The sequence below is a fragment of the Danio aesculapii genome, chromosome 13, assembly GCF_903798145.1.
Source record: "Danio aesculapii chromosome 13, fDanAes4.1, whole genome shotgun sequence".
Classification (NCBI taxonomy): domain Eukaryota; kingdom Metazoa; phylum Chordata; class Actinopteri; order Cypriniformes; family Danionidae; genus Danio; species Danio aesculapii.
In genome coordinates, this window is record NC_079447.1 from 14,296,658 (window position 1) to 14,309,358 (window position 12,701).

The following is a 12,701-nucleotide window of genomic DNA, read 5'->3' on the forward strand; positions in this document are numbered from 1 at the left end:
ATGAACTATGTATACACCTCACTTCCTCACACACATTGCTGAGTCTTGTTAGCTGTAACATTTCAAAGCATTCTATTATCTAGCCTTGCAGTGTTTTCTGAGCCTTCTTTTGTTCCATGATTATGTTGTTTTGTCACCTGTATCGACCTCTTTGCCTGTGACCACAACTTTGCCTTTGGGTTACCCTGATGATACCATTTGCTCCTGCTTTGACCAAAGCCTGCCTGACTAAATTGTAAATAAACTGCATTTGGACCCTCACCTCTGTTGCACCTCGACTCCCTTATTATAGTTAACAAGCATGATTTTGGATTTTAATAATGATTAGTAAAAGCTGAACTATGATCAGTAAATGCTGTACAAGCATTGTTCATTATTAGTTAATGTATTAACTAACATAAAGAAACCTAAAAGAACGAACTAATGAAACCTCATTGTAAACACCTCATTGTGACTGTTATTGTAAACTTTTTTTTACCACAAATCATTATGGGATTACCTTTATTACATAAGTGATGCATAAATGAAGGAACCATTATTATTATTATTGTTATTATTATTATTTACATTTTTAAATGCAACTACAATATTATGCACGCAGCTCACTGGGTTTCATTATCACAAAACAAAGTTTCTATTTTTTCCACAAAATGCACTGAGCACAACCACACACACACTCGCGCGCACACACATTGGCTCACTTTGGTCTGAACAGCTAATTACCATTTAACAATGAGCTAGAATGTAATTAAAATCTTGAAACAGGATTTAGGTTATAGTTGTTCAAAGATTTTCTTTTCTTGGACAGGCAAAAAAAGAGAAAGCGAGAAAGAAAACATGAATTACTCATCCTTAATTAAAAGAAAACCAGCTCTAAACAACATGCTCCATTGAGAGCCAGCTACAATCAAATGACAAACTGAAGAGGGAATAATCAAACTCCTAAAAGCAGGTTCGCATTCGAGTCAGCCATCATCGTAATGAGCTGTTTCAGAACAAAAAAAAGCGCCATTGGATTCTTTAGTCTTCTTGGCTTCATGAATCTTTGTAAATTGGTTTAAAAGGGGCACCGTCATCTCGCTTTTCCCATTTAGCCAGAGATTCACACAGCAGGCAGCATCAATTGATTTTGTGCCCTGCTGTCAAATCGCACCTTTCGTCTCTCCCTTTTGATTTAATTGACACCAGCGATGCTGTTCCAAACCTGCAAATTTCTTGCTAAGTGCGACCAAAAAAGCTTTCGGCTTCCCAGCTCTCTTAGGTTTTCTTATTAGTGACCAGTCAGCAGTCAGATGAAGCACTGATGCACTAAATTCTCCACTGACGATAGCGGGAAAGATCTTACTGATGCTGCTTAAAGTGACAGTTCACCTAAAAAATGAAAAAGGGCTGTTAATTTACTCCATTTCAAGATCTGGGTTACTTTAGTAAAACGTTAAAGACGATTAGATGGTTCGTAAAAAATGCAAGTCATGGCTAGAATTTTGGGATTAAAAAAAAACATGTATAGGCACTAACCTGCCCTCTTACATTACCATTAATGTTAATAGGGATTTTAATAATAAAATTTGCAATTAAGCAGGGGTGCAATGAAACAGTTCCACATGTCATGATTTCAGTATGGTTCAAGTGTATCTGTCTGTGGACTGCAAAAGAGGGCTGTAACATGAACAGGGTGTAACTTGCAGTAAGTTAGAGGTGTGGCTTGCAGTTATCGAGATCCCATTCACCAGACATGAACATTATTGAGCATGTCTGGGGTAAGACAAAGGAGGAGGCAATAAAGATGAATCCAACGAATCTTGATGAACTATGGGAGTCCTGCAAGAACGCTTTCTTTGCCATTCCAGATGACTTTATTAATAGGTTATTTCAGACATTGCAGAGATGTATGGATACAGTCCTCCAAGCTCATGGGAGTCATACACAATATTAATTCTTTTTCCACTGCACCATGACTTTATATTCTATACTGTACATTATTTCTGTTAAGTGACAAGACTTTTGTCTAAGCAAAGTCAAACCTTACTGACCTAATTAAATCATTAAAATCAAGGCATGATCATATTTTATTTGGGTAAAATAAGTGTAATCTAGAGGCCTTTGTCTTTCATAAAAGCCACTTCTGATACCAAATGATCATCTACAAGTCAAGTTATTATTTGTTGTTCTTACAACTGGGATCGACGACAAGACTTTTGTCAGGTAGTGTAGATGTTAATAACTGATGGGTCTAGTGTCATCTTATCTTGCCGACGACATAGTTTTGACATGTAGATCATGTTACGTCTCCACTACAAGTTACGCCCCTGTCTTGCAGTCTGCAGACAAACACTACTCGTATGGTTTGATATTTTTTGTAGTTCCAATTAAAATCACATAATTAAAATTTTTTTTTTTTAAATAAGACACTCGACCAAATTAAAACTTTAGATAAAATTTTTTGAATAAGTATTAATTAATAAACTAACAAATAAAAAAACAATAAATACTGATTTAAACTATTAAAACTAAAGCAGTTTCTTAACATACTAAAAACTAGTAACCTAAATATTACAGATTTTTTTACGCAAACATATTTTTTAAATATTATAAATACACTATAATTATAATATATATTTATTTATTTATTAAAACAAACAAACACATGAAATAAATAACAACAGAAATTAGTTCAAGGCACTCGGAAAATGTGGAAAATTTCCAAAGCCTCTATTCACATGGCTAAATCTTAAAAAAATAAAAAAAAGTGTTTTTTTTTTTTTAGATTTAGCCATGTAAATAAAGGCTTTTTAAATTTTCCACATTTTCCAAGTGCCTTGGACTAATTTCTGTTGTTGTTTTGATGAATCCCTTACCCAAAGAGCACTGACCAAATATTTGAGTTACCCCTGAGCGCATTTTGTTTGTCTTTCTGGATTAACATGAAATAAATAATTCAGAACTATTAACAAAAAACTACAACAGTTACTCAATAGTACTAAAATATGCTAAATCAACAGTTGAAATAATCTTTTAATTTTTATTTTAGAATTTCTCAAACAAAGTATTATAATTTTTATTATTATTATTATTATTATTATTATTATTATCATCATTATTACATTTTTCTGACATGCACATATTTTGTAAATCTTAAAAATACACTGGCTATTTCACTGGCTTTTGATTAAATCAATATAATTAAAATTATTGAGTCACACTATCTAATAAAATGCTAAATAATAATTATAAAGCATTTTCAGTTCCCTCTCTGCATCTGTTAGGTAAGGTCAAGTTTTGATTGGTGCTTAAGTGCGTTCCCCACTCCAATTCAAAGTAGGTTTCACTCATCAAAAAAGAAGATTGCAGGCTAAAGGTGTGATTAAACATTTAGCTCATGTTTAAAAAGGTTTGATGATTAGATGCACTTTTCAGTGTTTTCAGGTTGTTATTCCATTAAACCAACTTGTAGGGTTAAGCACACGTACATTGGCTTGATTGGTGGTGTTGTGGAAATCTGCCCACATTAGCAGTTAAACTTCTAAAATGGTGTTCACATCTGATGATCTAAGAGCTATTTAAAAGAGCTATTTAGCCTGTTTTTCTATTATGTTTACTTTGTTTTGGTTTTTGTTTGGTTAAATGCTTCAGAGCTTTGCCATATAAGTTTGTACTAGCTGCAAGTTTTGTTGTTGTGGAAGCAAGATGTTTGTTTTATGGTGCGTTAAAAGTTTAAGAATGTACCATTTATTTTTAGCTGGGAGTATTATTATTCAAGTATTTATTCAATTCATTTGTGTACTAAATTGACCTATACTAGAATGTGTACCAATACACTGTTCAAAACAAATTTGGTCACACTTTTTTCACATTTTAAGGTAACTTGTTAAAAATGTTAATTTTTTTCCCTCATTTATTTCTGCTTTTGAATTGCATCATATGACCCTGATCTTTCCTCCAACAACTTTAAAATCTTGAAAAGTTCAAAAACGTGGCTTGTATTAACATTTTTAATAGATTAAAGTGATAATGCCTGGCTTATTTTTGTATATTATGATATAAAAACATTGTAATACACTGCCAATACATTTTCTGCAATTTTACAGACTTTTTTTATATTATTTCTTATATATCATATTATATTAAACTACTAAAATGTCAATATAAGTTACTTTGTTTAACTGTAGAGTTGAATTTTCAACATCAAAAGTTGACAGAGCAGAGATCAACATCCCATAATGCAATTCACAACTGTAAATAAACAGGAAACACTTAAAATACAGAAACTTCTAATTAGATATTTTTAACAGTGTACAATTCTTGTTATTAAACTATAACATTTGCCTCAATGAACTCCTAATTTGCTGCTAATTAATAACTATGTTATTGAGTCAAATTATGTATTGACTATTTTATTGAGTTTGAGGAAAATGTTCTAGATAAATAACATCTGCCTCGATAAACTCCAAAGTTGCTACCTTAGTAACTATTAATAAGGAGCAAATTAGTCGTTTATATTACTAAACTATAACATCTGCCTCAATAAACTCCTAATTTGCTTCTAATTAATAAGTATTTTATTGGGGCCAATGCTATATTGACTATGTTATTGAGTATATTGAAGTAAATGTTATAGTTTAATAATGTCTGTCTCAAACTCCTAATTTGATATCTTAATAACTAATAATAAACAGTAAATTAGGCGTTTATAGTACTAAACTATAACATCTGCCTCAATAAACTCCTAATTTGCTGCTTATTAATAACTATTTTAATGAAGCAAATGTTATAGTTTAGTAACATCTGCCTCAAACTCCTAATTTTCTACCTTAATAACTATTAATAAGCAGTAAATTAGGCGTTTATATTACTAAACTATAACATCTGCCTCAATAAACTTCTAATTTGCTGCTTATTAATAACTATTTTATTGAGGAAAATGTTATATTGACATTTTATTGAGTTTAAATGTTCTAGTTTAATAACATCTGCCTTACTATACTCCTATGTTGCTGCTTATAAACAACTATTTTATTGAGGAAAATGTTATTTGACTACTGTATATTGAGTTAATTGAGGAAAGTGTTATAGTTTAATAACATCTGCCTCAATAAACTCCTAATTTGCTACCTTAATAACTATTATTAAACAGCAAATTAGGCGTTTACATATTACTAAACTATAACATCTGCCTCAATAAACTCCTAATTAGCTACCTTAATAACTAATAATAAACAGCAAATTAGGCGTTTGCATATTACTAAACTATAACATCTGCCTCAATAAACTCCTAATTAGCTACCTTAATAACTAATAATAAACAGCAAATTAGGCGTTTATAATACTAAACTATAACATCTGCCTCAATAAACTCCTAATTTTCTATCTTAATAACTATTAATAAGCAGCAAATTAGGCGTTTATATTACTAAACTGGAACATCTGCCTCAATAAACACCTTAATTGCTGCTTATTAATAACAATTTTATTGAGGCAAATGTTATATTGACTATTTTATTGAGTTTATTGAGGCAAATGTTATAGTTTAATAACATCTGCCTCAATAAACTCCCAATTTGCTGTTTATTAATAATTATTAAGGTAGTAGTTGGGTTTAGATACAGTATTTTGATAGCATTATGAAAGTAACATAACATCATGTGTAATATGTACTTTATAAGTACTAATAAACAGCCAATAGCTTAATAGTAGGCAGGTAATAAACCACTAATAGGTCCTCAAACTAAAGTGTTACCAAACGTTACAAAATAAATCCTTCAGCACTGCCACTGAATTCTTTACCGGTGATGAATTGTCTTGTTGTCTCTTTATTCATGACACGAAGGCTGAACTTTCGGTTTGCGTGCTCCGCAATGATGTGTATAATCTGTGCGCATGTGTGTATGATAAATCTGAAGTATCATAAGATCAGACTGAAACAGTACATCACTCACAGGGCCCGGTGGTCCTCTGGGTCCTTCTTCACCCTATAAAAACACAAAGAAGAGCGAATCGAATGAACCGCTGGAGTTATTTACAGTAGTCAATGATGCATCTGTCAAACAAGTGAACAAAGCCATCTTCTTTCAGCACACATGCACTAAACTAACAAATAAAACATGCATTACGCACCTTCTGGCCCTTCATTCCACCGGCTCCGTCCAGGCCAGGCAAACCCTGCAGAGCCAAAGGAGAAATGAGAGACGGATGTATGATCAGGTAAATAAACACTAAATCCAGTGTCTGTGATGGAGTTTTTGGGTCAGATCTGTGAGGCGATACATACTGAATCACCTTGATCGCCCTTCTGGCCCCTTTCTCCTGCAACACCCGGGTCACCCTTCATCCCCTGGAAAGCAACAGCAAACATAACATATGCAGACATGCAGAATGTTGGGAATCAACAAGCAGTAACAATTTTAACAAGCTATAAGGTTTATTTAAAATCCCATTTAAAAAAAAAATAAAATAAATAAATAAATATATATAAATAAATAAATAAATAAAACTACAGTTGAAGTTAGAATTATTAGCCCCCCTGTTTATTTTTTTCCCCAATTTCTGTTTAACGGAGAGATTTTTTTCAACACATTTCTAAACATAATAGTTTTAATAACTCATTTCTAATAACTGATTTAGTTTATCTTTGCCATGGTGACAGTAAATAATATTTGACTAGATATTTTTCAAGACACTATACAGCTTAAAGTGACATTAAGGCTTAACTAGGTTAATTAGGTTAACTAGGCAGGTTAGGGTAATTAGGCAAGTTATTGTATAATGCTGGTTTGTTCTGTAGACTATCAAAAAAAATTGCTTCAAGGGGCTAATAATTTTGACCTTAAAATGGTTTAAAAAAAAATTAAAAAGCTGTTTTTATTCTAGCCGAAATAAAACAAATAAGACTTTCTCAAGAAGAAAAAATATTATCAGACATACTGTCAAAAATGTCTTGCTCTATTAAACATAATTAGGGAATTATTAAAAATAATTAATTTATTATTAATTTATTATTAATTTATAAATAATATTAATTCAAAGGGGGACTAATAATACTGACTTACTGTACTCTTTTGTTTTTAGGTATTTCGTTTTTTAAATTCAACACATAACCAAATTAACGCACCTAAGCATTTTTTTATTAAATATTAATTAATGAAACAACAAATAAAATCAATAATCCTGGTTCAAACTGAAATTGGGAAGCGTTCTTTTCATCATGCCAACCCCTCATCCTGGAATACTCTTCAGTCTAAACTGAAAATGTTAGAGCTCATTGCGATTAAATCATTTAGCTTAATCCTTTATAACACGGGTGCCCAAACGTTTTCTTATGAAGAGCCAAAAACCAAATTTGATTGAGGGTGGTGGGCGGAAGTTTAATAAACCAAACAAATAGGGTGTACTCAGACTAGGCAAAACTCACAAAAAGGCACGTTCGACCCCCATTTCCCGGTTTGACTGACAAGTGTGAGTGCTCCGAATTGGGCCCAGGCACGGTTCGGTCGCAACATCGATAATGTAAGCGCACTCGGGCAAAAAATGCAACGTGAGTGTGGGCCGAGCACGGTTCAAGACAACCCTGCTTAGTGAGAGTACATCCTTACATTAAAGTTGCCATGGTTTCCCAATTTATTAATATTTTAAAATATTAAAAAATAAATTGAAAAATACTGTAACTGCATGGTTTCCGCTACATTCATTCTTCCAATGGCGGGGCGCCACACCAAAATTCATCCCGCCACAGCTACATTACATTATAGAGAGAAATAACAGATGAACTGAAACTGAAGTCAGATCATGAAGCAGATCAATGTTGATCTTTCTTTCAAAGTGTCAGTGCAGAAATGAACAAAACAATAGGCCTAATACCAAATATTAAAAGATTAAAATATGAAAATAAAAAGTCAGATAATAATTTTGATCAATTTTCCAAACAGCATATTTCAGCATGCTTTTCACTTTCATATTCAACATGCACATTAGGAATGACAACCTGCCCTACTCATAATTCTCTCTTCATATAGCTGTATATATATGGCTTTTACATAACTATAAAACATTGTGATATAAGCTGATTTGTTAGATTGTTATATTGTTTTTCTTTATCACTACAATCGATTTGCTCCAAAGTTCATTTCAATTGAGCTGAGACCACCTCATTCAGGCCCAGATTGATTTGGTGCGGATCCAAGCGCAATTGGGGGTTTCACATATGCCAAACAAACCACACTAACACGAGACAGTTTCTGAAACAAACGTCTAGGTGTGAAAGCACCCATAAAACTTCCAATTAAAATCACATTTGTAAGATAAAAAGAAAACTACTTTTTGTTTTATGTATTTATTTTTTTAATACGACCAACAGTCAGATTAATAAACTTAAGTACATTTTTAAATAAAATAATAATGAATTAAATAACAAATAAAAAAAAACAATTAATAAATAATCTATTAAAATAATTAAGCAGTTACTTCAGCTATATTGAAATAAAACTAGCAACCCCAATGTTTTTAACTTTTTCAAACATACATATTTTGCTAAATATTATAAATACACTAATTAAATCTAAAAATTTAAACATTTAAAACAAACAAACACACCGATAAATAATAAATGAATCTATTGAATTGAATCTATTAACAAAAACTAGAATAATTTATTCAACAATACTAAAATAGGTGAAATCAGTAGATAAAATAATCATTTTTTATTTTAGAATTCATTTTAAAATTTGATTTTATAATAAAAAATCTTTATTATTATTATTATTATTATTATTATTATTATTATACATTTATCTGACACATTTTTAAAAATATAAATAATAACTACAATGTTTGTGGTAAGTTTTATAAATATAAAATGTTATAATTAAGATTTTTTTTGCAGATTATTAAGCATTATAAAACACAACAGTTTGAAACATTTATTTTTTTCTTTGATGGTTGGATGTTCACAATCAATCCTGTTGTCTTTAGCACTTACAGCAGCCTATATACAGCATGTGTGATTACTGAATAAAGATTTTACTATTTATATAATTAGTTTTCAATTATACAACTGCAAAAATAAACAAAAGAGCAATTTCTTGTCATCAAAATCTAAGATAATGGTCATAATAAAGTTTTACCACGCAGGGAATCAAGTAAAACAGCATACGACAACATCATTTCAAAAACTCCAGCAAACATTCTGACAAATGAAGCTGTATTTAGGCATGATTCATTTGTGTTGTGATGCATGCTGGGAGTCCAGCACCCAGCGCCGCAGAGATCACACTTATTTCTTCTGCTGGTGTTGATGTGAAGTGATGTGGCAGAGTGTAGAACATCATTTAAATGTTAAATGTCAAAGCATCCTTTTTTTATCTCACTTCCATTACACAAATGTTTGCATACATCACACATGCTGGCTTACACTTAATTACAGCCACTAAACATGAAATCAATGTCCTGTAACTCGGCACCACAGCTCAACAGACACTCGTTTATCTGCCAATAGATGGCACTTTCTCACTGAAGATGAATTCATGTCTCTCGAACTCAGATTTAAGAAGCTGTCCTCTCTTTAAAGACAATGCAGACGAAACATCTTTTACACTGGGAAATAAGACATGGAGCAGTTACTCTTGGTTAAGGTTAGGGTTTCCGTTTTGCCTCCATCACTTCAGACTACAGGTAAATGTTGTAAAAAGGGTTAGGGTTATGTAATGCTGTTTTTTGTTTTAATGAACATTATCTATTTTTTCAACCAAACCAGATAGTTCAGAACAAGATTTCCTAACAGTTTGTGCTAATGCAGACCCTTTGGTCAATGTTTATTAATAAAAAATGAGTGAGCGTGGACAAGATTATCACTATTGCATATCAATTTGATGGACTTTCCCTTTTAGACACAAAATTTTAACTATGCAATGACATTTATTACGGTGGTCAATTTACTGATATACTGAGGGGTCAAACAACAAAAAATAAGGTCAGTAATTTTGGTGTGATTCTGGAGTCAGATCTAAGTTTCAGTAGTCAAAACAGTAACTAAATCAGCATACTATCGTCTCAAAAACATTGCAAGAATTAGATGCTTTGTTTCCAGTGAGGACTTAGAGAAACTTGTTCATGCTTTTATCAGCAGCAGAGTGGATTACTGTAAGGGACTCCTCACTGGCCTTCACCAAAAAGACAGTCAGACAGTCGCAGCTCATCTAGAATGGTGCTGCTAGGATTGTGACCAGAACCAGAAAATCAGAGCACATCACACCTGTCTTCAGGTGTTTACACTGGCTCCCAGTTATATTCAGAATAGATTTTAAAGTATTACTACTTGTCTATAAATCACTAAATAGCCTAGGACCTCAATACATTACAGATATGAACACAAACCTAACAGATTACTCAGATCATTAGCATCAGGGAAATTATAAATTCCAAGAGTTCAGTCAGAGACATTCCCATTTAGTTATATAACATTATTTTTATGCTCTTACAATGTTCAAAACATATTTTTTTAGAGGTATTAATGTTATTTTTTGGTTATAATATTATTCAAAATGTTTTCTTAGTTCTTTAGTCTCATGTTGTATTAATGTTCTCAGAAAGTTATCAAAGTTATTAGAACATTCCATCCACATTATATTAATGTTCTCAAAATGTTTTCCCAACATTGTCAGTAAGTTATGAAAATGTTATTGTGGAACCTTCTTAGAATGTTCAAAACATCCAGTTTTTGATTTTTTTGGGGGTTATAACGTTTTTCTTAACAATTCTTAACATTTCAGTCTCACATTATGAGAATGTTCTCAGAATGTTATTTAAAATGTTATAAGAACATTTCATTCACATTATATTAATGTTCTAAGAATGTTTTTCTTTATCAAATGTTACAAGAATGTTCCAGAAACATTACTATACATTTAGATTGCAACTTATAATTTGAGAAGGCATTCAGCGATTTAACAAGAAGAGGCAATACAACCAAGAAGAACAAAATTTTAATAAAAATCATACGTAATGCTCGGAGAAAGTTCTGTGTTAGCTGGCTTGTCAGATCCAGAGAAATGTAAGCAGTTTATTAATAATAAAAATGTATGATGCTGCAACAGGAGAAACCATTTAAGCTTTTTTCTAACATAATGAATTACAATGTGTCATGTAAGGATATCTGATGTTTGGGAATCAGTTCTGGAAGGTCATGTGACCATCATTCAGCTCTCTATGGTGCATTTGGATGACAGACTTTGTTTTAGACTTCACACAAGGTATTAAGATGTGTTTTAGCTGATAAGACTACAAGAAGGATTGAAAACTGTATTCAAAAATGTAACCAAATTGCTAATTTTTTCTTTTTACTGAAAAGGGTATGGAGGGTATGGAGAGCTGTATACAGTAGATAGACATTTTCCTGATCTTTTAATCTAATATAGTATAATAAGCTTACTTAATTTACATCACAGCTTTATTTTCTCATTTGAAAGCTGCAAAACTGCACTGACCACCGTGGGTTTGTGTTTTGTTTATTTATTTATTTTTGCATGCATTGTGCGGTTTGCCTTTGCAAACAAAACTTATGATTTCAGAAAGCAAAGTTTAAACCTCATCTGGCTAACATGGGTTAACAACCTGATAAAGAGTAGCTGGTCTTTTGTGGCTGTTAAAACACATTCAATCACATCAGTGTTTGCACTACAATATAAGACAGGGTGCTTAATCAAAATGAAATCGCAAATGTGATTGAGCAAAGGTGCAATTGTCATGCACATCTTGTCAGGGAAGTATGGTAGTAAATAGTAAATCTCCGAAGGCCAGAAGCCATTCTCATACAAATACTCACCCAAAAAGAAGAATCCCAGGAAATCACTATAGCAGTTGCTGAATAAACTGAAGATTTATCTGCTTTCATTGACTCAGCGTGACCAAAAACACACGATTACATTACAGGATTTACATCATTCCACAGAAAGATTTATTTCCAATGCTCAACTAAAGCTATAAAGTGAGTTTGGAGTAAAAACATGTTATTATATTGGGTGATTTTGCAAGCAGATCATCTCTATCTGATTTTCATCCAATTAATTAGATTTCATTCATTTTCGTCTTAGTCCGTTTATTAATCCAGGGTCGCCACAGCGGAATGAACCATCAACTTTTCCAGCAGGTTTTTACGCAGCGAATGCCCTTTCAGCCGCAACCAATCTCTTGGAAACATCCACAAACACTCACACCCATACACTACGGACAATTTAGCCTACCCAATTCACCTGTACCGCATCTCTTTGGACTGTGGGGGAAACAAGAGCTCCTGGAGGAAACCCACGTGAACACGGGGAGAACATGCAAACTCCACACAGAAATGCCAACTGACCCAGCCGAGGCTCAAACCAGCAACCTTCATGCTGTGAGGCGACAGCACTATCTACTGCGCCACTGCATCGCCATTAAGTAGATTTCAATTTTGAAATAGATTTTTGCATAGTTTTCTACACAATTCATTTATATTGTCTCAACACAAATCGATTAGGTTAGCTTAACAAATTTAACAGGATTGAACATAAGTTGTCACAAAACAAATCTAAATAACTGTATTTTTTTCAGCTCATTTCAAATTAGTAGTTTGAACAAGCAGCAAACTCATTGTTTTTGAGTGCTCTGTCTTTATTAGTAGACTGTCTGCTTAATATCTGTTGATATGCTCATTCAACAGACATTTAACTGACTATAAG

At 32.3% G+C, this 12,701-nt stretch overlaps 1 protein-coding gene across 3 annotated transcripts in view; it reads right to left on the reverse strand.

The window, feature by feature from the left end:
* The window catches only part of LOC130239871 (collagen alpha-1(XIX) chain), a 278,893-nt gene that overhangs the window by 98,859 nt on the left and 167,333 nt on the right, over positions 1-12,701 (reverse strand). For 2 of the 3 annotated variants that reach the window (XM_056471226.1, XM_056471225.1), the window contains 3 exons: positions 6,269-6,331; positions 6,115-6,159; positions 5,928-5,969 (listed from right to left, as the gene is read on the reverse strand). In XM_056471226.1, the coding sequence (XP_056327201.1) occupies positions 5,928-5,969; positions 6,115-6,159; positions 6,269-6,331 (150 nt within the window). The remainder of the gene's footprint in view (positions 1-5,927; positions 5,970-6,114; positions 6,160-6,268; positions 6,332-12,701) is intronic. The other variant, XM_056471224.1, reaches the window with a different exon arrangement.